The 27689-nt window shown below is 40.9% G+C and overlaps 3 protein-coding genes and 2 pseudogenes across 4 annotated transcripts; 4 read left to right on the forward strand and 1 right to left on the reverse strand.

The window, feature by feature from the left end:
* Positions 1–9555: 9555 nt before the first annotated feature.
* On the reverse strand, positions 9556–12909 carry LOC116919339. Its single transcript, XM_045171221.1, is given in 8 exon segments — positions 9556–11176; positions 11179–11434; positions 11511–11535; positions 11594–11800; positions 11880–12192; positions 12274–12376; positions 12447–12796; positions 12863–12909. Coding segments are annotated over 7 exon segments (2763 nt in total). The 5' UTR covers positions 12771–12796; positions 12863–12909; the 3' UTR covers positions 9556–9641.
* Positions 12910–13081: 172 nt separating this feature from the next.
* LOC123470346 lies at positions 13082–14439 on the forward strand. 2 transcript variants are annotated; one of them, XR_006643995.1, is made up of 5 exons: positions 13082–13173; positions 13242–13375; positions 13448–13784; positions 13855–14209; positions 14273–14439. XR_006643995.1 is itself a non-coding variant. In XM_045170536.1 (4 exons), exons 2-4 carry the CDS (start codon positions 13292–13294, stop codon positions 13932–13934), a joined length of 501 nt encoding a protein of 166 aa, XP_045026471.1. In that variant the 5' UTR covers positions 13082–13173; positions 13242–13291; the 3' UTR covers positions 13935–14439. The 2 variants fall into 2 exon arrangements, 1 of the variants encoding a protein (XP_045026471.1); XM_045170536.1 differs by having other exon boundaries at positions 13855–14439.
* Positions 14440–14556: 117 nt separating this feature from the next.
* Positions 14557–15628, forward strand: LOC123470669. Its single transcript, XM_045171222.1, has 4 exons — positions 14557–14769; positions 14846–14869; positions 14937–15117; positions 15192–15628. Exons 1-4 carry the CDS (start codon positions 14557–14559, stop codon positions 15437–15439), a joined length of 666 nt encoding a protein of 221 aa, XP_045027157.1. The 3' UTR covers positions 15440–15628.
* A 7002-nt stretch (positions 15629–22630) lies between these two features.
* On the forward strand, positions 22631–23818 carry LOC116935374 (annotated as a pseudogene).
* Positions 23819–23904: 86 nt separating this feature from the next.
* On the forward strand, positions 23905–27529 carry LOC123470670 (annotated as a pseudogene).
* Positions 27530–27689: the final 160 nt, after the last annotated feature.

A 27689-nucleotide genomic window follows, 5' to 3' on the forward strand; every position in this document is an offset into this window, starting at 1 on the left:
ACGCCTCGATGATCCGTAATGAGAAACCCGATTGGCAAAAATGCGCCTCGATTGGCTCGAGGCCGATCCTTAAATGAAACAATTGAAAATCTTCTTTGCTGTTGGTAGGAGGTCCGTAGAATATAATTTTCGCACATCCATTGCACTTCCAAAGTGACTAGCCGACGGAGATCCCTGGTACTACCCATTGAGTACATAGATATCTAAAGGATGTTCGGCCATGATTCAGACATCCGACGGTAGGAATGTGCTATATGGGGAATACGAATAAAGCTCATTTATTCGAAAGATCAAGGATCAGGAATCAATTGATCCTTGATTCTAGTATAAGCAAGGATGACTCTACTGTCGTGTAATGGTACCTCTTAAATTTTCGTTTGATTCACAGTTTAGTTCTAAAATTAATAAAAATTCAGAATCAAAACAAATAACAAGTGTTGAACATTGTGTGTTTCATTCCACTGATTCATAAAATGACAGTGATTTTTTGGTTGAAAGGTAAACATAAATATTTTCTCCCTGGTCTTTAAACACTGTATTTATTTAACACAGAAAAAGAATACATGGAATACAAGAAATGAAAGAGTTAGACTTTACCCAACGTCTTCACGTCTAGCTGAAGAAGAACGCGCTAAATTAAAATAATCGTGAGTTTTATACTAGCTTTGAAAATACGCGCCTTCTCTAAGGTTACCCGACTTTATTGTACTTTCTTATTCTATTCGGAAATATCTATGTGTAATGAGAAGAAGTAATGCCCGATGACATTCAAACAAATTTTAACATTCGTAATTACAGCGTCGGCTGTAGCGTCTCTAGGAAGAGATAAGCACATCTGCTATTGTCCTCCCGCGACAGGTCCCCCTTTTTTAAGACAGGCAACCCGGCTGTTATACAAATAGCATAGAAAGTGGATCAACATGATAAAAAGTGGAAATTGCAAAAGAACTCGAAGAATTTTCTATAGTTATTAAAGGATAGCTGAAGAGAGGTAACAACGCGAGATGAAACAATGTTACGATGAAAGTAATATGTAGTATGAAAATAACCAAACATTGATAAGACATTATCGGAAAGAAAGGAATGAATAACACTATAAAATAAAATGACTTTTCCAGATGTTTTTTCTTTTTTTTTTTTTTTTTTACTGGAAAAGCCTTTATTCTTTCTTCAGTACAACATAACGGTTACACTTCTTGCATCTCCAGCTCTTCCCTCCCGCGGTCTCCGGGTGGAGGCTGTCATACAGCTCATGTGCGGCTAATCGTACACTGGGCGTATACGCTTGGATGCCGGGGAAATTATTCCTAAGGCAAGAAATAAGATCGTGGTTACCAATTCGTAAGGGTAACGTATTAGAACACGTTTTTTTCTGTTTTTCAGTTTTAATGATGAGATTGTGGATTTTCTCTCCAGTCATTTCCGTTAAAAGGCTGGCTTGAGCATTTCGAATTTTTTATGTAAGAGTTAACTGATGATGTCTACTGACGATGTGTTTTCTTGCGGAAGTTCCACGAAGGTATGTTTTTTGCTAACAGTGGTGTTGACATCTTGAGAAAAAAATTTTACTGAAGGTAGGACAACTGCTTGTAATTTTGGTGCCATTATATTGCCTTCAATACTAGTATGGAAAACCCATTCTTCAGTACGAGCAGTGCATCCCGAAGGAATTTCAAACATTTCTACTGGCGGTAGCGTTGTTGTTCTTAGTGGTTGCTGCTCACCACCAGATGGACAGGAAAAAACCATTTCATGCTGCTTTGTTGCTTAGTAAACATTGGTTGGCTCCCATGTAAATGATTTCAGGACCACGCCATTCCGTAAATTTCTTTCTGCATTGTGTGTTAATTCTTTGTGTGTCGTTAAGAAAACACGGCTATTGCACAGGACTTTCGATCAGTTCTTTTGCTGATACCGGTGGGGAACTTGCAGAGAGGGCGCCCTATCTTGCTACAGTCTTTAACATCATCTTTGGAAAGCTCCAAGAAAGTTTCGAGATCTACTGACACAGCAAGGTAATCTGGCAAATTTTCGAACAAGACGCCATGAGTTCCATTATCTGTTGCTCCTGGCAGGTTGATGATCTGGAAGAGCTTGTACTGCTGGGCATGGTCAAAAATAAGAACGTGTATGAAGAGGCGAAATGAATTTTCCATGGCTGCAACTGAGACAGTAGACTCTCGGTAGGCGACCCATAGCTCATCGCTAGAAATAGACCATTCTCTTGGTAATTGATCATTAATTGTTTTGATGACTTTGTTGAATTTTGCTGGAGAGACGATTTGAGGGGCCAAATACTCGTTGGCTAGGAGACTAAAACTGACGTTGAGACTATCAGCCAGTTGTTGTAGCCACAGCAAGATTTGATTCATTGCTTTAAATGTTTCATCCAGTTGGAAAAAAAATATTCGAAGTGGCTCAGTTCTAAGTCTTCCATGTCAGCTATTTTTTCCATTATGTTTGTGGTGGCATTTCTCAGCATTAAGCATTAGCCTCATAGCTCTCTAATTAATTTTGCGTTAGTTCTTGTTTTCCACAGGGATTCATTTAAGACTGTTGCTTGCTTGTCGACAATGTGGATTACTTCTCGTTGGTCGCTCGCTCGTCGAAAGAAGTTGAATTTGATTGTAGAGCTCTTCAAAATCTTTTTGTGTCGATCCTCCAAAAATCCATTTAAGGATTGTCCCTTCCCCATCGACGAGACTTCGGCGATTTCTTTGGTTTGTATTCAGGTTTTTTTTTTATGTTTGTTAATCGATCTGCCACATTTTCCATTCCTTTTAGGAAAGACTGCATTCTGCTGGTGATTATTTTTGCCGCTATTTGTTAGGGCCTGGAACCTTGATTTTTCCATCTTTCTGCTACTTCTTGTTGTTGCAGAATTTTCTCTTTTAGGTATGCGGTGGCCGTATCAACTGGTCCAAAATCAAGGTCGGTCACGATTGTCCACGACGATTCGCTTAAATCAACGTCGGCTTGTTGTTTGAAATTAGCTTTGGCTCTCAGGATCAGTGAACTGCTTGTTGAGGGGAACAGCAAGAAAATTAAGAACGGCACTAAAAAAGTAAGATACCTTGCTGGAGGTCTTATATTTCGTATAGGCCTTCGAGATGCATTTGGAGAGATCTGGTCTGGAGGAAAGGAAGTCACTTCATTACGGTAGTGAAGGGTGACACGTAAATTTCCTCACGTACTGTTACTTTCTCTTCAGTCTGAGGATGTGGATGAATCAAATCAGGCAAGTCTTGTTCTTATTCTTGTTGTTCACCTTCAAGTTGTTCGTCTTTTTCTGCGGCTATCTCATTGTTACCTGACATCGATGTCTGCGTCGACTGCCATTCCAATGTGGCTTCGGGAAATGACTTCATTCGAGCGACGTGAACAGTATCTGATTTCCCACGGCCGGTTCCCGATATCATTTCGTAGTTCACGGATGTAGTTTGTCTCAGCACTCTGAATGATCCTAACCACCGGTGAAGGAGTTTTTCAGATTTTCCGATTTTGCGAAATGGCTTGTAGACCAGCACTAGATCTCCTGCTTGAAAGGATAGTTCTCTATAGCGAACATCGTAGGCTTCTTTTTGTTTTTCTTTGACTCGCTCCATTCTTGTCTTTACAATTTCTTTTGCTTTAATTAGATCAGCTTGGTCTGCATAACCCATTGCAGCGTATTCTTCTGTCAGCAATGGGTTGGGATCGGTGTCCAATTCCGAATCAATAGGGAGTCTGGTTTCACGTCCATAGAGCAGAAAAATGGTGAGTACCCCGTAGACTCTTGTCTTGCCGTGTTGTATGCGAAGCATACGTATTGTACAATGTGATCCCAATCACGTTGGTCACTGCTGACATACATAGAGAGCATAGCTGCAAATGTATCGTTTATCCTTTCCACCGCTCCATTTGCCTGAGGGTGGTAGCTTGAAGTTGTCTCGTGGTTCGTGTGCAATTTCTTGACAACGGCTTGCATTAGATCTGAGGTAAAGCACTTTCCTCGATCAGTTATAATTTGCTCTGGAGCTCCATTACGTAGAAGAATTTGATTGACAAAAAATTCAGTGACATCAGCTGCTTTATCAGTGGGCATGGCTTTTAATTCAGCCCATTTCATTAGATAGTCGACTGTGACGATGATCATCTTCTTTTCTTTAGTAAACAGTGGGAATGGACTTAGTTGGTCAACGCCTACTTTTTGAAATGGTCTCTATACTTTGATGCATTGCAGGAGTCCTGGGGGTTTGTCTGGGACACCTTTTCTGCTTTGACAATGGACACAGCTCTGTACGGGACGAGTTATGTCGAGCGCCATCTTCGGCCGGAAAAAACGATCACAAATCTTGTGTGGCGTGCGATTGATGCTGAGGTGACCAGACACAACGTCGACATGGTATGCCTGTAGATTTCTTTCACGGTAATTGCCAGGTACGCACAGTCTTCTGTAGTTCTTTCCATTCTTAAGGGTTACCTTGTACAGCTTTCCGTTGTGAATTGCAAAATTGTTTACTCTTGATTTTGCGTTTTGGAGTTTCACAATTAGCTGATTCCAATTGCGACAGGCTTTCTTCTTTTCGGCCAATGACTCGTCTTCGGCTTTGTAAAGGCCAGGGAAAGTGATTGCTTTCACGATGAAACAGCGATCATCTTCTAGCTCTTGTGCAACTGGTAGCGTATTTCTTGAAAAACACTCTGCATGGTCATGCGTTCTCCCACTGCGATACACAATAGTTTTGTCGTATTCCTGAAGCGACAAGCTCCATCGTGCCAGACGGCCTGCAAGTTCTCTTTTGCTCATTAACCAGCATAGAGCTTGATGATCGGTGACCACTTTCACTTCGCAGCCCCACACACAACATCGGAACTTGGAGAGATACCACACTAGTGCAAGACACTCTTTTTCAGTAATTGAGTAGTTCATTTCTTATTTGGTTATAAGGCGGTTGGCGTATGCGATAGTACGTTCTGCTCCTTCAATGCGTTGGGCCAGTACGCCTCCTATGCCATAACCACAGGTATCGGGAAAAATTTTCATTGGTAGATCGTAGTTGGGATTCGCCAATACCGAAGCTGAGGTAAGTGCTTGTTTCAGAGCGTTGAAGCTGCTAGCTTGATCTTCTCCCCACTTAAAAGGAACTTCTTTCTTCGTCAGCGTAGTAAACGGGCGTGTAATTGATGCGAAACCTTGTATGTGACGTCGATAATACGAACACAGGCCGAGAAAACTTTGTACTCGTTTCACTTTGTTTGCAGTTGAATGGCATTCATTGGGTGATGGGAAACTTTGAACTGTCTCGAGTATTAAGGATCTGGTGCCACACCTACTCTTGAGATGAGGTGTCCCAACACTTTTAACGTGTGCTCCACGAATAAGCATTTTTACCATTTCAATTTCAACCCAGCTTGAGCAAGGGAACTCAGCACTAAACGAAGTCTTTCCAAATACTGTTGGAAGGTTGCTGAGTAAATTATGACGTCGTCCAAGTATATGAGGCACGTCGTCTAATGAAGTCCGGCTAAGATGATGTCTATTGCTCGCTGAAAGGTACCAGGGGCATTTGTTAAACCAAACGGAAGAGTGCGAAACTGGTACAATCCGTCTGCAGTGATGAAAGCTATCTTCAGTCAATCACTGTTAACAACTGTAAGTTGATGGTATCCCGATTGAAGATTCATACTTGAGAAAATTGTAGTGCCTTCTAGCCGACTCAATGTATCGGCCATACGTGGTAAGGAATATGAATCCGTTACTGTTACTGCGTTAAGCTTGCGGTAGTCCACGGAGAAACGCCAAGTACCATCTTTTTTCTTGATTAAAATTACTGGGAAAGACCAAGGGATATCAGAAGGTTTCATGACTCCTCGACGCAGCATTCCTTCCACTTGATTTTGAATAACAGCTCGTTCTTTCCAGGCACTCTTGTAAGGAAGATCATGGGTTGAGGGAGCATAAGCGGAATTAACGTTATGTTTGACTACTGAACAGTATCCCAAATCCTCCCCGTTCAAAGCAATGAATAATTTACTGAGGATGCTTACTGTCTCTTCTTTTTCTTCTTTTGTTAGTTTTCCCCAATTCTTCTTTCGAAATGTTTCAACAATTATTTTTTCTCTGCGTCTGAATCTTGGTCGTTCACCGAAGCATCCATTGTTAAAATTTCTTGAGTTTCTTCAATCTCTTTAGCTTTGGAATGTTTTTCTAGGATTCCCAATGTCACTCCCTTTTCTAGCCCTACCGTTTTCGGAGACGGGTTGGCCACTGCAATATTTTCCAAATTCGTTCATACGAGTGCGTGACCAGTAGACGGGCTTGTTGCTGCCAACAGGAGACCTGATGGTGTCACGATACATGAACCTTCTATTTCGTTGGAAACAGTTGCTGGAATTTGCTTCATCGTGTATGCTGGTATTTCTTGACGATCTCTCGAGACCAACCGACTTTCTGGTGATTGTTCTACTTGAAGAGAAGTATTTTCTACAAGTGGCGATTTCCCCGTCGTAAATGAAGATTTTTCTGATTCGTAGTCAATGTGTATAGCTCGAAAAATTGTTGTAGGAAGTCATTTTCTAACAGTAGTTCAAAACCTGACATTGGCATAACTATTGTGTTACCTTTTATAGTTTTGCCTCTGTGGGTTACTACTATATCTGCTGCACTGTGACAGGGTTTGGCCATTTACGAGGCGAATCTTGGTTTAAAAGGTCCCTTTGATTTCACTTACTCGTTTTTCTCTTTTGAAATTAACTTCTCGCAAGTGTTTTGAATTAATTAACGCATTGTCTTCATAAAATCTGCTTGCTGGTCCGGATAGACCACAGAAAGGTTTGGTAACTGCTCATGAGGCTTTTGCGGTTCCGCTGTAGTATCCTCTCATCCCCGTGTGTCCGACATGAGTGCTTCTTCTGTATAGGATTTTGCTAGCGCCAAAAATTCTTCGTGTTTTGGGCTTCAGCGAATAAATTTTTCTGAAAAGCGTTCGTCGATGTACTCTAAAAAGATGTTCCAATCGGTGGGTTTCTGACAGATTCGGGTCGACGAGTCTGTAAAAATTAAGAATTTCGTAGTAGTGCCTAATGGTTGGCTCATCCACTCCTTGAGTTCTACTTCTGAGTCTGGTCTCTTGAAAAAGACCGTAATTATCTGGCTGAAATTCTTTTAGAAACACCGAACGTAAACGTAACCGGGTACTACGGGTATAGCCGGATTTCCTCCAGCAGCCGGTTGTGCTGCTTTATTTTCCCAGTCATTCGGGAGTCTTGCGCACAAGAACCAATTTCTTGCAGTATCATCCAAGTACATACTGAAATTATTTCATTTGTCAGCTTTGCCCCAACCATGGTGGGTAGAGATCGTTTTGTAGTGCTCCAACTATTGACGAGCGTCTTGGCTTGGCCGTTATGCTACCCCGAAAAATAAGGGGGCTTATGAATTTTCTGAAAGCTGCCATAGCTGTTCCTTGAAGTTGCTGCTGATGCCTTGGAGGTCCAAAAAGATGTTTTCTAATCATAGAAACAAAAGGATGCGTGGGCTGTCTTGAATCTGCTTCGTTGTCAGATCCTGAATCTGACTGATCTTCAGGAGTGCTAAAACCGCTCTGTTTAACTATAACTTCACCTGACGTAGCTAAATTTTCGGTAGAGGTTGAAATTTCTGGATCTTGCATCTGGCCTGTTGCTGTACTCTCACCACCTGACAATTCAGATGATAATTCTGGATGCAATTGTCTACTTGGATCGTGAGGGCAACTACGTAAGCGTGGATTAGGCTTTTTTTGCATCGACTACAACTTAGAGCAGCACAACGTTCGTTAGCAACGGATAACGAGCTGCATCTTCACCATTTGTCACACTGGACTTTAAACACTGTATTTACTCGAAACAGAAAAAGAATACACGGAATACAAGAAATGAAAGAGTTACACTTTACCCAACGTCTACACGTCTAGCGGAAGAAGAGAGTGCTAAAGGAAAATAATCGTGGGTTTTATACTAGCTATGAAAATACGCCCCTTCCCTAAGGTTATCCCACTTTATTGTACTTTCTTATTCATTTCTAAAATTTCTACTTATTAAAGAGTAATGCCCAATGACACAACAACAAGTTTTAACATTCGTAACTACAGCGTGACTTTACCGATGAATGTGATACGAGAAACCAGGTCGATAGAATTACGTTTACATCAGAGGCATACACCTCAAGTTTTTTTGTCCCAACACCGTGGTATTGTCAGGACCGAATTGGAGGGGAAAGAAGTTGGCGTAGTCATAAGGGATAGCAATATCCAAGAGAAATTTGTTCGAATTGCAGGGATTCCACAGAATCTAGACTTGGGAGTAGTTCAGACACGTCTTAAGGAATTTGGGAATGTAATTGAAGCTCGGTGGGAACGCTATCGGATGGCAGAGGATGAAGTTTTATACGCTGTCCTTGCCACTTGGATGATCGTACGAATGACGGTGACGAAAAATATTCTTTCATACATTGCAATTGGTAGTTATCGTGCCATGGTAAAGTATAACGGACAAAAGTCTACTTGCAGACTTTGGGACAATGAGATTCACTTTAGCTACAACTGCCCGACATTAAAACGAAACCAGGGACCCACCATTGTCCAAAAACCTGTTCCCAAAATGACTAAAAAGACAGAGACCATTAAACAGAATCCCGTAGTAATTATCTTAGCTAAACACTCCATGGGTTCCAAGGTACCTTTCCCTAGTGGAGTTTTTGGGTGTTACTCTAGTGTGGTGTAAAACACTAATTTTAAACCCTAAATTCCTAGTTCAAATTGGGTGTGTTTCACGCAACCGGGGATTTGCAAATAAAAAGTCTCGCTGTAAATGGTTGTTCTAATTTTCCGTATAAAAACTGCATTTGATACTCTTCTGATGCTTGTGTTTCAAAACTATCCCCGGCCTTTTTTCTTACATAAAAATTTTATTTCTAAACCCAGATTAAGCAGCGTTCCCAACGAGTGCAACACACTGTTTAATGACATTTTTTTCTTTGGTTGATTTGATTTTTTAGGGTGTATGACACCAGCATGAAGTGCAGGTATAACGAGGTTGGAGCACCATAAAAATTCATCTTGTCAGTGTTCTTGCTTTACTCGGTGAATATGCGTTTCATACTAGTGTCGCACATGAATATTTCTTTCGTCTTTAAGCACATATTACAGCGTGTATGGCACCAGTTTGAAACTGTGATAACCCTAGTTTGCAGACCAGCATGGGCCTTCGATTTTTGCGATGGGGATTAAATATTTGGTTTAGCACACCAACAACACATTTTTAAAAGTTCTTTTTCTATGATTTTCAATGTATATGTTTTACACTGGAATGAAACGCTTATTAATTGTGGAAAATTCCGGTAAACAAGTTTATTTTTTCAACCCAGGTAGACTGCGTTTCATACCTGTTACATACACCGACAATATAACTTGATTCGTTCTGAATCACCTTAAGGCGCGCAGATTCAAATCGACCAACTTCATAAACCGGACAACAGGCAAAATAAGTTAAGGCAGATAGTGTTCGTTTACAAACCTGTCACACACAACAACACCAACGATGAATTATCAGAAGATTCATGAGGTATTCATTAGTTAAGAGTCAATTGAGTTATATTTATTAAAATAAGTCTGTAGCAATCACAAAATGGTGTGTCGAATAGGTGTAGTAAACCACCTGTTGGGAACATTTGGCAGGGTTATGTCAGGCAACTTGGCATAGTCAGTTAATTTATAAGGAACAGTATACATTTTGCAAAGTAAGTTATTTATATTCCATTCACCAATGCGCTCGTCCAACTTAGATACAATGAATGTGTTGTACTTCGTTGATAAGTAGGGCTTCACACAAGCATGTTCTTTGGTTTGAAATAAAAAACCAACAACTAGAAAATTATTGCTCATCTTTGGAAATTCAATGAAATCAGAACAAACAACAACATTTCCATTTTTGAATAAACAGACATTGTTCGGAAATCGATTAGTCAGCACAAAATCAGAGAAAACCATTTTCTTAATTCCTTTCCATTCGGAAAAATTAACCAATATTTTTTGACCACTGGTCTTTACTTCAAATTTCTTAATTTCAATTTCATATTGCATTGAAGAGTTTATGATCATTCCGTCAGCTGAAGTCGGCAACAAGTACTTTGATCTTTCTACAAGCCTATTTCGTATTTGCTCTAACGGTAAGTTTCCCGAAGCAAGAATATTTCGGAAAAACCTATAAAAATTTTCAAAAACAAACGCACTCAATGCCTCTATTCCGCAGCCGTATTTCAAAGCATCCTCAGGTAAATGTGACTTAAAGTGAGTAGTCGGTCGGATAGGGTAGTTAAACTGTTTTAGTTGTTGAACATACATCTTCAACACTCGAGATGATTCTCTTAAATTGTCTTGGGAGACGGGCTCGTTAACAAAACCACCGATCAGCAACATGACGTATTGAAGTAACAAAATATTTTCCAAGTGCTCTTCTTGCAAAATTCCACTAAATACTGGAATAAAAATATACATGAGCATGTTTCTTATCTCGTGATGCTTATACTTCTTGGCGCTCTTGCTAAGGCTTCTTACATGTCTTTCAAATTCTAAAGGCTTGCATTTTTCAAAAAGTTTTAATCTTTCGTCGACTTGCTTTAGTTGTGAGGAACTCAGTTTACCCTCGTTTGGGTTGTATGCAAGGCCTTTTAATCTGCCCCCTACGCATCCAGCGTAAAAGGTATGCATTGGTTCTACAACGAAACCGGTTACCATCGGAAAATTCAAATCCAAAAACGGACTGAGATCGTGATGACCATTAAGGTGTTCATCGGGACAATATTTGGACTTGCAATAAGACAGGAACTCTTCATCACTTCTAGGAACGGCATCCAATTCGAGAAACTGAATTGTTTTTTTCTTCTTTTTTGTCTTATTTTTGTTATTGGAATTAATTTCACACGCAACACCAGGTTGTATACAACGCTCACAGCTCCGGTATCCGGTGTGACCTTTCACTCTTTTTAAATATGACCGCATTGGCCAATCTGCGATATCACAGCGAAGGGAGGCAGTGAATTGGCGACCGATAGTAGTAATGTCGTCGTTATTTGGATCAAGTCTTTTAAATTCTGCAATAACAGCAGATAAAAAAAGATTCACATCTGGTTTTTCTTTACAGTGAGCCACTCCACGATTATTGGGGATCGTTTCTGTAATATGATTGGTTTGCTTCGAGAGCGATCACTACACTCACTCACTGAATGTACAATAACACAGAGGGGAATGCATTCGGCTTGCTCAGAATTGTCGAAAAATTGGACGCCATCACAGCTCATATCAACTTCGAAGTGTGGAACGATAATTGCGTTATTGATTAACGAGCGTGCGGTTTCACCTCTTAGAAGCCGCCTTTCAGCTTCAATTTCCGGTCCGTTATGAAGTTTCTCAATCTAATATGGAAGAAAAAATCATATTAATAGTGTCACATTTGCAATGTCGGTAACGGAACAAAAATTTGTTTATAACAGGCACAGACGCATCCCTTTTTTTGCTACGAGATAGCTCTGAAATAGGAAACAGTGACATGAGTCTAAAACCAAATTAAGTACCTTTTTTGGATAGATAGTGGAAGGGCGTTTGGATTTGTTTTGAAAATAGCAGCATATTGTAATAAATCAGCATTGCGGAAATATACTCCTGGTGAGTCTCCGGCCAGCGCAGTTTCCATACCGAAGTGAGTGTACCTTCCATTTCCTTCATTGTCTAAATTAATGACGGGTGGCAGTGGGTGTTTCTTTCGATTCACACTGTTTGTACTGTATTAAATACAAATAAAATAATACAATGAATGTACTTGCGATGAAAACACTGCAATACATTCTCAATAAACATTACCTAGCTAACTGTAATGTCGTAGTATATGGCTGCGGCATATCACGGCCGTCGATTAACATCAACTGTTTTCCGGATGATGGCAAGGTATCAAAATCTATTTTCGGCCCATGTTCCTTCAGCAACTCCAGCAAGTACGTCAAATGACTTTTCTTTTGCATAGTAAAAGCAGCCCAATGGCATAAAATTCTTTTAAACGACAAGGATTTGTTGTTTGGGACCGAGGAAGTACCAGCAAGATTAATAACAGGTATGCCTTCAAAAGCATCAAAATCTACATCTTCGTTTGCATGCTGTTTGTCTGTCGTGAAAGTATCTACATGGTGTTTGAAAAAAAAATATATAATTTTTTAAAAATAGATTTTCTAAATATATTCTTCCAAATAGCCATTACTACCTTGAAGGTGATTCAACATGGTTTGGCTGTTGCTAGATTCCGCACAAGCAGTATTCTGGTGGAGATCAATATGGACCTCTATTTCTTCGGCACACTCCTTTTCCTAGAAAAATATATAACTGAGTCACAGTAGAAAAATATAAAACACAAGACACATGTTAAACTTTAAATACCATATGTAATATTGTAGGTAAATGACAAGTAGATTGTTGTGATGTCAAATCTCCAACACAGGATTCCGATAGAGATACTTTAGTTTTCAGTCCAAACATCTGAGGCAATCTTGACGATAGTGATACTAAGTGTTTCATATGACTTTCTGGAATTCCTGTTGACATCCATTGTAAAAGCTTCGTCACTGCCGTTGTTTTTAGTCGTTGTTTGTATTCGGGTGTCAGATGATTCAATTTCCTTTTTCGTTTACGCTGTTGCTTCCCACACACAACGAGAATTTCATCAACTTCCTTGTCACCTAGCTGTTCTGGAATATTTTCCATCCTTTCCAATTGTTTCCACACCAAGACTGTGATAATTATTCATTAACAGTTTCTTAAATTTTGGTTACAGACAGTACAGATTCAATACTTACAACAACTTTTTTTTAACGAAACTGTTAAAAGTTGACATGCATACGCACTCCCAAACACACGGTGTAGCAAATAATGGGCTGATGCAGACGACGACATGAAGTTGTAACCATGACCACTATGCCAGGTTGCCAGCCCAGCACCAGTAAAAATGATTTTTTAATGTACGCCCGTCAACCGTCTTTTGTTTGGTTTTTTTTTTCAGTTTTCGTACACGCTACGGAAAGAGCAGACGAACGTCATATATAACTTGGAAATAAAAGTTGTACAACCTCGTGAAAATCGCATCTTGCTGTGTATAACGCTGTTAATGGTAAGAATAAGCTTAATAAATCAAATGTTCCTGTCTGTTATATAATAATTTCTCACGCATGTCCATAGGATATTCCTGTTGCTGAGTTTGTGTAAATAGGAGGGAAAAGATAAGAGAAATGGGAAGTAAGTCAGTGTTGGATCCAACTAACGACGAGGAATCTCTATCAAATAGTAAAGTGGGTAGCTCTGGTGCTTTTCAGGTATGATAACTTTGTAACTAAAAGACTTTACGAGAAAATATATTTCATTCCTTAAATGGTACTTCATATTAGGTAGGAAGACTACACGTTCACTGGATGGGCACACATAGGCTGGAGGATACAAGTGGACACAGTGTAAATGATCTTACTTCGACGAAGTATAACCTAGTAAAAACTGTGGAAACAGATGAAAATTTAAAAAAAAAAATTTACTACAGCTGCGTGCCAACTACTTGGCTTTCCCAGTGCATGAAGTTTATGCTGTACCCACCAGTTGGGTCACATTCTGCAAATGGGAAAAATCAAGAACCAAGTCAATGGAGAAGTAATGTATTTAAAAGATTTCGGTACCCAACCAATTCTTGGTTCGAGTACGACGTTGTTCAAGTTTTCAACGCATCAAAGCCAGGTAAAGCAAAATAGCTATATGAAGCATTGCTACATTACTTTCTCATTTATTAATTTTTTCCTCTTCTCAGGGAGTCATGATAGTGTCTATAAGTCTGCGTCTGCAGCCATGAAAGGCAGTACTTTCGAAAACTTTCGGCAAAACTTTTGAAGATCTGCTAAAGTCTGACAACGACGTAACATTTGGAAGGGGAAATCGGGTAAAAAAGAAAAAAGTGTATGATACAGGAGTGGATGAGCCGGGAAAAAAAAAGGAAAAAAGCAAGTGAAGTAAAAGAAGTGAAAGACGCTCCGGCTGCTGTTATCGGCAACGGTGATGAAGGGCAGTCAATCTTACCTGACGCTGGTGATGAAATCAGTTCTGTTGTCGCCTTCTGTTTCCTTTGCTCTCAGATAACTGGAATGTTGACAAAGATAGCAATGATGGTAGATTTGTAATGTATTTGTCCTTTTTTAACAATGAAAATTAGTTTTCTCCAAATAACGTAGAAGAAACGATCTTTCCACTTGAACCAACATCTTGGGTGGAGCAGGGCGAACAGAGCGCAACTCCAGAGTTTCATGGAACAATGATGAATTTAGACACGCATCAACTATGCCCATCTTTATCGCCTTCATTAAATGGGCCGACAGGCAATACGTCAACCAATGGGACAACAGGCTAGTGTGAAATTTTGAATAATCATTGTTTAGACTATATCATTTTTAGACTATATATAGGATACAAAACATTCATGTCGGAAATTATGTTTTGCTTTTTGGTTTGTTTAGGTATGACTTTCGACCAATCTATGATGTTCCGTCTTCTTAATGCCATCGAACGGGTGACCTCGCTAGAAAATGCCATTGGTACCATTGAAGCTAATGTGTCAGCGACACTTGCATTAATTCTTGAAAAGCTTGGGGCATTGAACCAAAAAATTGAAGCAATTCGTAAGGTCGAAGTCTACAAAATGGCAGAAGTGGATTTTGACAATCATAAGTCGGTGATTGACACTTATTTTAAAGAATTGCCCCGTAAAATCCACGAATGCAGTGGAGGCAATTGATTTTTCTTTGCAGGACAACACTTTAGCCATAAGTCTGGTAATGATTTGCTTGTTATAAGTAATGACGTCAATTTATTTTTTGTTCTTTTGAACCACTAATATAGGTTTTCTTTTATTTCGAGAAATTTAAAACAGTTAAAACTGTCAACAAACTGTTTTATCTGATGCTGGACTTTCTGGTATCCAAGGAAGTTAGCAACAAAATGCAGTGGAAAATGATGCCTAGGGGCAAAGACAGCAGGCCCGGAATGGCTGGCCTTTTCAATCTATTAGCCGTCTTCGGAGGTAGTTTTATTTTAATGCATGGAATTGTTAATGATATTATACATTTAACTTTTATCGTTTGCATTTCATTTCAGTGGCCGCAAGGACTTTTGCAAAAAAAAAAGGAGAACAGTTAAATGAAGGAAGAATACAGCAGCTCGTACGTGATGCAAGGAAAACACACGCCCGAGAATTTCGGGCAACATCCCGTGGCAATGAACAAGCAGCAGATGATGCACCTGCCACAGCAGCAGGAGCAACGCAAATTAAAGACAACGATGGCGTTACACTAAAAGAGTTCATCAACCGACTACAAGCACTAGTAAACGGTTTTAGCCGTTAATTTCATTTTGCGTTGCTACTGCTATTTTTTACATGTTAAACCGATGTTTAGTTTACATTCTTTTGGGTTTGTGAACCACTGGACTGCATCAGTCCATTATTGTGGTTGCGTTTTTTTTTCCATTCCAATTTAATGATCTGTTTTCATTTTACCGTGGAATTCCAATAAAATGTATTGGCAGACATTCAACTACTTGTTTGTTTTTTCTAAAATGAAAATGTGTGGTATGAAGTGGTATGTTAGAAGGGTTACAAACTAGTGTGTTGTACCAGTTTTGAGGAAGAGTTTAAAACTGGAGTAGTTAACCAGTACACAGGATGAGTTTGAAACTGGTGTAAATTTTTTTTTATATACTGGAGTAGTGTTCCACATTAAAACTAGTGTATTACACGAGAGTAATATTAAGATGAAGGTTAAGGTCAATACAAGGAAAACACCGGAACAAATATTAGGTTAATACTGGTATATTTAACAGAACGATACTGGTAAGAAAACCCAGATTTCATAAAATCTGTGATGACAATTTTATACTTAACACTGGGGTGAAACCCGCCCTATCACGCGAACAAGAGGGGTTACACAAGTGTGTTTCACCAGTGCCACACTTCACACGGGTGAGGCACACTGGTTCAACGCGGAATTCCGCACGACAAAACTCCACTAGGGTTGGAGGGTGAATTGCAAGATTCACCCTCAGGAGGGACTCAAAATTTGGAAACGGAAACCATGGAATGTGACACTCTTACCAGTTCCTTGACTGTACCTTCTGAAGACAAACCTTCAAAACCAATTAAGAAATCCCAAATGACAGCCCCTGACACAGAGACACAAGACCAAGAACCAATGACAATTATTGTGGAATCGATGGAACCCGACATGAAGGAAATTGAGACCTTGGAACCTGACAAAACAAAGGACCACCTGAAAATTCCCACGGTACCATGAAACAAACGCTTTAAACCTACTTTGACGGCCCAGAATTCTAAACCTACCTCAGGCATTCCCCAACTCATAAAACCTAAACTCATAAAACAAATGACTTCAAGACTGAAAATCGCTTCTATCAACATTGGAGGTATTAGGTCAGTCGAGCGACGTCAAATTCTTTTAAATTTCTGCAGGGACGGTAATCTAAATATCGTGGGACTTCAAGAGGTAGCCTTTCATTCTTGTCCAATTATTGAAAGCTGTTACCACTTGCTAGCAAATGTCGGTCCCAACAAAAACGGAACAGCCATCCTCATTAGACATGGTATGGAATATTCTCGACTGCTTCTTGAACCTGACGGAAGGCTTATCTCTATAGACGTAAAATGTTTTACGTTTATTAATATCTATGCCCCGTCAGGTAAGCAGGCTAAGAACGAAAGAAACAATTTCCTTTGTCAAACCGTTCTTGCGTACTCAGTTACAACTCGACTGCCCTTCGTGTTGATGGGTGATTTTAACCGTGTTGACGACATCCAAGATAGGGCAAATATCCCACCCCTCCCTGTCCCATGTAGTGTTGTTAGCTATGCTTCAAAAGAGATGGTTACTGGTCTCGATCTGGTAGACATCTGGAAAAAACTAAATCATGGTGAACCGGGTCATACTTTCCATTACCATTCCGGTTCTTCTAGGCTTGATAGGATATATGCTAGTCGATCTTTTGCAGATAAATTTTTAAACATTTCATTGCAGTCTTTATCGATTAGTGACCATCAGTCAGTACAGTCAACACTTACTTGCAATCTTGATCTCCAAAATAGTAGCAGATCCCCTGCCGGGTTGTGAAAGCTAAATACTTCTATACTGTCAGAAGAAGGTTATCAGAAATACGAACAAATTTCATTCAGGAATCTGCTAGTCATCCTCTTAGGGAAAGAAATGTAGCAAATTGGTGGGAGAGTGTCCTGAAACCGGGTATCAAGCGCATTTCGGTAGATTATTCTAGGAAAAAAGCCATACATATAAGAGAAACCAAGTTTTATCTTTTTTAGTTTTTTAAAATATCTGCTGACAAGACTGCCGGACATATCGGGTAGAGTTGCGGTCAATAGCCGATACAAGAGCGCCGGACGTGACAACTAGTCCATGGGGCATCAATAACCGCGACAATATTTACCATTTAAGGGTGATTTTCCGTTGAATCTAAGATATTTGATCCTGTTTATATATAGAAGTGAAAACTCATGGTATCACAGTGTATTCACAATGAATACAAGTAAATTTGATTCTGTTTACATGTAGAAGTATAAACTCATAATAACTCAGTGTATTCAGATTGAATACAAGTATAATTGATCCTTTTTACATATAGAAGTAAAAACTCATGATATCACCGTGTATTCACATAGAATAGAAGTATATTTGATTCTGTTTACATGTAGAAATATAAACTCATAATATCACAGTGTATTCACATTGAATACAAGTATACGTGATCCTGTTTCCATATTGAAGTAAAAACTCATGGTATCACAGTGTATTCACATTGAATACAAGTATATTTGATTCTGTTTACATGTAGAAGTATAAACTCATAATGTCACAGTGTATTCACATTTAATACAAGAATACTTGATTTTGTTTACATATAGAAGTAAAAACTCATGGTAACACATTGTATTCTTATTGAAAACAAGTATATGTAATTCTGTTTACATGTTGAAGTGTATCTCATAATATCACAGTGTATTCATCTTGAATAAAAGTATATTTGATCCTGTTTACATATAGAAGTAAAAACTCGTGGTATCACAGTGTATTCACATTGAATACAAGTATATTTGATCCTTTTTACATTTAGAAGTAAAAACTCATGGTATCACAGTGTATTCACATTGAATACAAGTATATTTGATCCTGTTTAAATATAGAAGTAAAAACTCATGGTATCACAGTGTATTCACATTGAATACAAGTATTTTTGATTCTGTTTACATGTAGAAGTATAAACTCATAATATCACAGTGTATTCAAATTGAATACAAGTATATTTCATCCTGTTTACATATTGTCGCGGGTGAAAAGGGATATTGGTTATCTCTTCGCAGAGATGAGTCATCCGCTCCTTGGACAAAGCTGCGATCGTGGTGAAGAAATTATCGGGAGAAGTCCGCTCCAAGAAAGATACGCAGATATGCAGTCCGGAAGGGGAGTAATTCGCGCGACGGTATAAAACGCTGCCCTGAATCTGCGTTAGATGAGTCTCCATCGGGTGAGCTCCCGGAGCTAGGCTCCGTAGGAGTAGTTCCCTGGAGTCTTCAGACGCTCTCCGAGTTTGGTATGGTCATCCCTTATTGTTATTAGTTCAAAGTGAATAATTGTCTAGATTTAAGGTCATCACTACTTGTATTGATTTATGTTCATGTGACACAATACAAAGCCAGTGCGACAATTGGTGGAGATACAGTCCGTTACCCGTGAGTAACAAATTTGTGCTGCTTTGTGGCAATTGTTGAAGACGCAGCTCGTTGCCTGAGAGTAAACGAAGTCGTGCTGCAGTCATTGTTAGCCGATGCCGAAGAGGACCAACCCACGGCTACCTAGTTGCCCAAGAGACCCCAACCGACGATTACATCCGCTTCGAGAACTGTCAAGCGTTCCGGACCATTTGACCGAAGAAGCTGACAGTCGGGGTGAATCAGTCGAGACTGCAAGAGGCTTAGACTCGGATCCAGAAACCGAGATCGATTTGAGAGCGGCGACGAGTCCAGTTGTTCCGGCCGTGGGACAACCATTTGTAGTGCCATCAAGGCATATTGAGCAGCCGCAAAGACAAGCTATGGAAGGTGTCAGAAAATTTATTAGCTCACTGATATTCCGAAAAAGTTCGGAAGAAGTTGCGCACCAATTGATGGAGCGCTTTGAAGAATATTCTACCCACAACAGATGGGGTGATATTGGAAAAAAAAATAATTTTGAAAAGTATTTTGATGACGCCGCCAGGAGCTGGTTCAATTGTGCAAGGCTCCCGAACGAGTAAATGGTAAATCTCAAACGGCCGGAAGATATGCGATTGCAGCGCCTCTTCCATGGCCGAAGGCATTCGGTTAAAATTTAAAAAAAAAAAAAAAAAAAAAAAAGGGAAAATCCTTAAGACTATCCGGGAAATACAAGAAACATTTAAACAAGTAAGCGCAACCGGAAAGAAGAAAAACGAAGGAGTAAAAGTCCCTTATTTGCCAAGAGGACGCAAGCTGATTTTTAGTCTCATCAACCTTCATGGATCGCAGAAGATTAGTACAGTCGGGTCGCCTGTCTTGAAGAAGGGGGACCTGTCGCGGGTGAAAAGGGATATTGGTTATCTCTTCGCAGAGATGAGTCATCCGCTCCTTGGACAAAGCTGCGATCGTGGTGAAGAAATTATCGGGAGAAGTCCGCTCCAAGAAAGATACGCAGATATGCAGTCCGGAAGGGGAGTAATTCGCGCGACGGTATAAAACGCTGCCCTGAATCTGCGTTAGATGAGTCTCCATCGGGTGAGCTCCCGGAGCTAGGCTCCGTAGGAGTAGTTCCCTGGAGTCTTCAGACGCTCTCCGAGTTTGGTATGGTCATCCCTTATTGTTATTAGTTCAAAGTGAATAATTGTCTAGATTTAAGGTCATCACTACTTGTATTGATTTATGTTCATGTGACACAATACAAAGCCAGTGTGACAATATACAAGTAAAAACTCATGGTATCACAGTGTATTCACATTGAATACAAGTATATTTGATGCTGTTTACATATAGAAGTAAAAACTCATGGTATCACAGTGTATTCACATTGAATACAAGGATATTTGATTCTGTGAACATGTAGAAGTATAAACTCATAATGTCACTGTGTATTTACATTGAATATAAGTATTCTTGATTTTGTTTACATATAAAAGTAAAAAATTAGGGTATCATAGTGTATTCACATTGAATACTAGTATATTAGATCCTGTTTGCATATAGAAGTAAAAATTCATGGTATTACAGTGTATTCACATTGAATACAAGTATATGTGATTCTGTTTACATGTTGAAGTGAATACTCATATAACAGTGTATTCACATTGAATACAATTATATTTGATCCTGTTTACATATAAAAGTAAAAACTTGTGGTATCGCAGTGTATTCACCTTGAATACAAGTATATTTGATCCTGTTTACATATAGAAGTAAAAACTCATGGTATCACAGTGTATTCACATTGAATACAAGTATATTTGATTCTGTTTACTTATAGAAGTAAAAACTCATGGTATCACAGTGTATTCACATTGAATACAAGTATATTTGATTCTGTTTACATGTAGAAGTATAAACTCATAATATCACAGTGTATTCAGATTGAATACAAGTATATTTGATCCTGTTTACATATAGAAGTAAAAACTCATGGTATCACAGTGTATTCACATTGAATACAAGTATATTTGATTCTGTTTACATGTAGAAGTATAAACTCATAATATCACAGTGTATTCACATTGAATACAAGTATATTTGATCCTGTTTACATCTAAAAGTAAAAACTCATGGTATCACAGTGTATTCACATTGAATACTAGTGTATTAGATCCTGTTGGCATGTAGAAGTAAAAACTTATGGTAACACAGTGTATTCACATTGAATACAAGTATATTTGATCCTGTTTACATAGAGAAGTAAAAACTCATAGTATCACAGTGTATTCACATTGAATACAAGTATATTTGATTCTGTTTACATGTAGAAGAAAAAACTCATGGTATCACAGTGTATTCACATTGAATACAAGTATATTTGATTCTGTGTACATGTAGAAGTATAAACCCATCATGTCACAGTGTATTCACATTGAATACAAGTATATTTGATCCTGTTTCCATATAGAAGTAAAAACTCATGGTATCACAGTGTATTCACATTAAATACTAGTATATTAGATTCTGTTTACATGTAGAATTAAAAACTCATGGTATCATAGTTTATTCACATTGAATACAAGTATATTTGATTTCGTTGACATATAGAAGTTAAAAAACTCATGGTAACACAGTGTATTCACATTGAATACAAGTATATGTGATTCTGTTTACATGTTGAAGTGCATACTCATATAACAGTGTATTCACATTGAATACAATTATATTTGATCCTGTTTACATATAGAAGTAAAAATTTGTGGTATCGAGTGTATTCACGTTGAATACAAGTATACTTGATCCTGTTTACATATAGAAGTAAAAACTCATGCTATCACAGTGTATTTGTTGTAGAATTGTCCAGCATTGTCTGTCCTCGTTAGCTTTCGGCTGTTTTGTCCCATCGTTATCTATCCCTTGACTTGTAGAATTGTCCAGCATTGCCTGTCTTAGTTAGCCTTCGGCTGTTTTGTCCCATCGTTCCCTAACCCTTGACTGTAGGCGACCCTCTTCCCCTTTTGCCCTCTCGAGAGAAGAAGAACGAGAAAAGCAGAGAGTAACATGGTTGCTTGTGGAACGGACGTTGATTTTGGCTCGGGCCTAAATACAGAACCTTAATTCGGCTTTCGGTGTTTTATTTCGACTTTTCCGGAACATTTGGTGGCAGCGGCGAGATGCTAACTGAAGGTAACAATTCCAGTGCCGTATGATTCGTGTTTGGTCTAAAATAAAAGGGAGAGCCAGTAGATCTCCACGTGTGGCGTTGCCAATCGAATCGCCTTTAATCTACGCCATCGTACATCGGACGTCGTTTATTTTCGCGGAAGTAATCGCGAAATCTATTAGTTGTTCTCGGGAAACTCGCCACGGAATCGTCCCTTTTGTGAATTAGTCGCATATCATTGTTTCGCGAAATTCATCGCAACTCCATTACGTTATTTCGCGAAAATCGTCGCGAAATCGTATTGTCCGTCTCGCAAAAATCGTTACGAAAATCGTATCGCGTGTCTAACGAAAAATTATCGTAAGTTGGCTCCGTCCATTCCGTTTTGTTCTTACGTGGTCAGCTCGCGTAGGGTTTCGATACGTGGTTTTTCCCGCTAAGTTCCGCAGAATAGTCTTGAAAATTTCCACTCGCCACGTGTGGCGCCATCGGAACTAAACGTATAAAATCAACGCCATCTTAATACGCCGATGGTTGAAAAAAAAAAAAAAAACCGTAGTGTGTGATCCGCAGAATTCACGGTGGACTTGTCTGATCCCTTCTGCTGTAGCCTTGAAACCTACGTCGTCTTTTTTCAAGATTTGTTAGGGGGCGCGAATGAATCGTTTTCATTGTCGTTGCGGTGTGGGTTTGTGCGTTACGGCCGTTTGTGTGAGAGGACATCAGCAGTGTAACGAAAGCTGTTGGTGTTTCCCTGAGCGCTGTTCGAATAGAGGGTCTGACGAGTTCCTTGACGCTGAAGAACCAAGTGTTGAACTGGGCAATATGGACCCAAATGTTCTGAACGCTGCACTAGCGGCGCTAGCTGCTAACCAACAACAGCAGCAACAACAGTTCCAGCTCCAACAGCAACAGATACAGCAACAACAGGATTTGTTGACGGCCTTGGCCAACCGGCTCCTTGCCGCACCAGCAGCAATCCCAGTCGTAGCTTCAGTTCCGTCCCAAGCCGTTGCGATTCGAGCCACCCTCGACACGGACATGAAGTACTCTGGATCAACGGACGACTTGATACAGGATTGGCTGCAGCTGGTAAACCGGAAGGCCTTGGCAGAAAATTGGGGTGACTTAGATAAACGAAGAGCTGCCATAAGCTCTCTTTTTGGGAAGGCACTTACATGACAAAAGAGATTGGAGCCAATATTCCTCAGTGGGACGATTGGATCAATGGCCTACGTAGGGCCTTCGAAATACAACTGACCGAAGGCCAGTGGCAGATGATGGTGGAAGGAAGGAAACAGCTGCCACGAGCCTGGATCCACCTATGCGCTTGACAAAGTGAAGCTCTGTCGTCGGAGAGCCATCCCTCTTTCGGACGCCGAATTGATCCCCTACCTTATTTGAGGGTTGTACCGTCCTGAAATGCGGTCGGTCATGATGGGGAATCCACCCGTTTCGGTCAACGCATTTCTGATCGAAGTCCGTCGTTTAGAAAGCATCAGTGAGCACGTATCCAACCCCACTAGCGTAACGACGATGCCTAAGAAAGATGAAGGGAACACGGAATCTAACAATTCGTTATTCCAAGCAGTTGAAGCGCTCTCCAATCAGGTTGCCGTCTTGACTCGCACCGGGATCCGACCCCCCTCACCCGGTCCAGGAAAGCCCGCACTTAAGCGAGTGGGCTTCGATCATCGGCCTCCGGGCTCGAGAAATGAAGTTCAGTGCTACAATTGTTCGGGATATGGCCATATTTCACGTGATTGGCCTCTCCCTAATCCACGCTGGTCTATTCCGACAACGGGAAACGCGTCCACCGACCCCTCGGGGCAGAATCGGCAGTAAATTCCGTTTAAGCCCCCGTGACCAAACCATCAAGTGGAAGTCCTGTTATTGAAGTTGACGTATTTCGAATTTGGTTAGTGAAGGCCATGGTGGATTCAGGAGCAAAGAATAGCGTTATCCGTGCCGACCTAATTCGCGAACGTTCCGTCTTTGACATCAAGGTAGTTTCTAAAACTTGGCGTTCCCTGGATTTCCAGGTCCTTCCTTTGATAGGCGAAACTAACCTTATTGTGCGCTTTGATGGTGCGGTGACTGACTTGGGACAAGTCTTAGTGATGGAAAAGGCAATATATCCGATGGTTCTGGGAATGGATTGAATCGAAAGAGCCGGAGCCGTCATTTGTGTCAAACATGGCGTTGCAATAGTAGAGGTAACGCACGGTCGTGAAAAAGAAAAGGAAGTGCTCAATTCTGTGGCACCTAAAGTGGAAGAAACCCATCAAATATCCACGACTAATATGACTGACCACAAGGAAAATGTCGCTGAACGCACTCCCAACCTAGGAAAAAGTGAATATGAAAGAACGGTCGACAATCTTTTAGTGATGGGAGCCCTAGTGGAAGGGGAGGAGATGACGGCAGACGTCATTCGGAACGAGCAGGACCTACGCATAAAGTTAAAGCCCAAAGAGAGAATCGTGGCATCAAGTGTACAATTTGTGAAAGTGATGAGTCCTGGGAGGCGCGATGGCACTTGGCAAATCGGAACCACTAGGTCGACGCGGTCGGAAAAAGAATGGGTTACGCCAGGCTGTCTCGTGGAAAGCTATGGTGGGAAAATGCTTATTCCGGTCGTGAACCTCGGTGCAAAGACAGTAAATGTGCGCGGCCCTTGGAAAGCTTCAGTGGTTTTGACCGATCAAGTGTTCGAGGTGAACGAAGAAGAGCCTTCAACTGTTGGATCACTACAGCCCGAAGGCGGAGCGCAGGAGGTTGGGCGGCAATACTAAACGAGAAAGAAGTAAATATCGACCCGGATTTAAACGGAGAAGAGCAAAAGGAGTTGATGGAAGTGATCAAACGACACTGGCGTTGTTTTCTAGGGAAAAAGGGGCTCACAAGGCTAGTAGAGCATCGCATCGAAACGGGAACTTTGAACCCAGTCCATTCGTCACCGTACCGGGTGAGCGAAGTAGAAAGCCGAGTGATCCAAAAACAAGTCCAGAAAATGTGAGAAGAAGGGATAATCACCTTATCACATAGTCCATGGAGTTCGTCAGTTGTCCTGGTGAAGAAGAAGAACGGAGAAATTCGATTCTGCGTATTTTATCGTCGCCTCAATGCCCTGACCGTCAAGGACGTATACCCACTCCCGAGGATAGAAGACGTGTTGCATCGTCTCAGCGGAGCTCGATTTTTCACCAGTTTACACCTCGAGAGCGGATTTTGGCAGGTTCCGATGGCCGAAGAACACCGGGAAAAAAAGGCGTTCGTGACTCCAGACGGGCTGTTCGAATTCTTATGTCTCCCTTTTGGCTTTTGTGGCGCACCACCGACGTTCCAGCGACTTATGGACCGTGTTTTAGACGGACTGAAATGGATGGAATGCCTCGTCTATATGGACGACATTCTCGTTTTTGGAGGATCCATAAAGGAACACAATGAATGACTCCATCGAGTCCTTCAATGATTTTCCTTCATGAAATAGCAATGATGGAGCTAAAGACAAATTTGACGTCGTCCCCCTTTCTGGTCAGTGATGATGGGGTGTCCAGAAAAGAACTGCATACGGACGCTAGCATCAAAGGAAATGGAGCCGTGTTGATGTTGGACGGAGAAAAGGGTCTACAACCGGTAACATTTATAAGTCGGCGGCTCACTCCAGCCGAAGAAAGATACCACATCAACGAATTGGAGTGCTTAGCCCTCGTCTGGTCGTTAAACCGACTACGACATCATGTTTACGGGCGTCATTTGACAGTAAAGACAGACAGTTCAGTATTACGTTGGCTGTCGCAAAAGAAAGACCTCAATGGCAGATTGGCTCGATGGATTATTACCCTCCAGGAATATTCGATTGATATCCAGCACTTGAGTGGGTCGTCTAATGCCGTAGCCGACGCGCTATCTCCAGCTCTCGTTGGAACTCCAGAATCGACCGATCCAGTTGATGGAATATTATGTGGTGTCCAAGTGGCCGAGTATTCTTTCCGACAGCTGGCACTCCTGCAACACGCCGATCGAGATATAAGACAGATGGTCCTCCTCTTGCAGGGTTATGGTGACGAAAACTGCGCTCTTAACAGACGCAAAGATTTCATTTTGTATGAGGGGGTGCTCTATAAAAAAATGAAAAGCTGGGTCGCCAGCGGCTCTTGGTAGTGCCGTCAATCATCCGCCGGGATCTCCTTTTTGAATGTCATGACACGGCAACCGGTGGTCACCATGGAGTAGAAAAAACCCTCGCTAAATTATCTCAAAGATATTGGTGGAAGAACATGAAAAAAAAGTGTCGAGGCCTATGTGAGCACGTGTGAGTTCTGCCAACCCTTCAAAGCCCGCGTGGGGTATCCAGTCGGAAAACTATGTCCTATCCCTCCACCGAAAGAAGTGTTTGAGTTGGTAGCGACGGACCATCTGGGTCCTTTTAAGAAGACTCCTGAAGGAAATCACCATGTGATAGTATGTATCGACCACTTAACCCGTTGGATAGAAGTAAAGGCTGTGAACGACACGGGGACAGACGCGGCAGTCGCCTTTCTAAAAAACAACGTTTTCCTCAAGCATGGACCCCACGAAGGTTCATTAGTGATCGAGGTCCTGCGTTCTCTTCAGCGGGCTTTGCCGAATTTCTGCACGACTGGCGAGTTCATCATGTCATGGCTTCCGCTGAGCACTCCGAGACCAACGGGTTAGTGGAAAAAGTAAATGGGACCTTGGTGGTTACTCTAGCAGCCTTCGTGAACTTCGAACATAACGACTGGGACCGGGGCCTACAGGAAGCGGCGTTCGCCATCAATACAGCAAAACAATCCACGATTCAAACAACGCCTTTCGAATTGGTGTACGGCCGATCCATGTTCCTTCCGCACGAAGCCAGTTTTCCGTGGCCCCCTACCGATACTGAAACGCACGAAGAACGCCACAAAAAGGTGCATAAATGGAGAAAAATCGCCCGGCGTCTCATCTTTAAGAAGCAACGGAAAAGTAAGGCAAATTACGACCTACACCGGAAGCCAGGCCCACTTTAGAAGCCAGGTGATTTAGTTCTCGTGAGCCGTAAACCTCGGTGTAACGGAAGGACAAAAAAGTTTTTGGCTAAATTCGTGGGACCTTATCAAGTGTTCAAACGAGTCTCGACAACGTGCTACGAAGTAGAAGATCTCCCCGCTCTTAGGTGAAAGCGAATCTGGCGCCGCTTCAATGTGCATGTTTCTCAGTTGAGACGCTACTCCCCAAGACGTGAAGTTGACTGGCTACCGGACGAAGAAAACAGCAGTGACGACAGCTGCTATGATGGTAGTGACCAAACGATACTTACCGGAAACGCAAGGAAAGTCGATCAAATCGAGTCGGGAGAAGACCTGGGAATCGACCTCGTAGACACAGACTACGATCAAGAAGAAGACAGTGTGCAGATCAAAACGCTTCCAGTCACGACGAGATCAGGGAGACTATCTCTACCACCAAATCAATTCGTTGACGGACTCCGCCGTTATAAGTTCAATATTTTTTCGTTAGTTTACTTAATTTTGCGTGTTCGTTGTACTCTCTTTTATTGATCCTATCCGTTGTACCACATGAGCGCTTAAGTAAGGTTGGAAACGTATGTCATTAAACCGACACATTTTATTTGTTTTTTTTTTGTTTTTTTCTCTCTTTCTTCTAGTTGTCTGGTTATCTGCTTCATCTTCATTTCTCTCACAATTTT

The sequence above is a fragment of the Daphnia magna genome, linkage group LG3, assembly GCF_020631705.1.
Source record: "Daphnia magna isolate NIES linkage group LG3, ASM2063170v1.1, whole genome shotgun sequence".
In the NCBI taxonomy this organism is placed as follows: Eukaryota; Metazoa; Arthropoda; class Branchiopoda; order Diplostraca; family Daphniidae; genus Daphnia; species Daphnia magna.

Bases quoted from the DNA above. Each gene is read 5' to 3' on its own strand.
- LOC123470346 (XM_045170536.1), top strand. From the start codon at position 13,292: ATGGGAAGTAAGTCAGTGTTGGATCCAACTAACGACGAGGAATCTCTA. The intron at 13,376-13,447 runs GTATGATAACTT...ACTTCATATTAG, and splicing joins GTAGCTCTGGTGCTTTTCAG to GTAGGAAGACTACACGTTCA. The intron at 13,785-13,854 runs GTAAAGCAAAAT...TCCTCTTCTCAG, and splicing joins TTTCAACGCATCAAAGCCAG to GGAGTCATGATAGTGTCTAT.
- LOC123470669 (XM_045171222.1), top strand. From the start codon at position 14,557: ATGACTTTCGACCAATCTATGATGTTCCGTCTTCTTAATGCCATCGAA. The intron at 14,770-14,845 runs GTGATTGACACT...TTTTCTTTGCAG, and splicing joins ATTTTGACAATCATAAGTCG to GACAACACTTTAGCCATAAG. The intron at 15,118-15,191 runs GTAGTTTTATTT...ATTTCATTTCAG, and splicing joins TCTATTAGCCGTCTTCGGAG to TGGCCGCAAGGACTTTTGCA.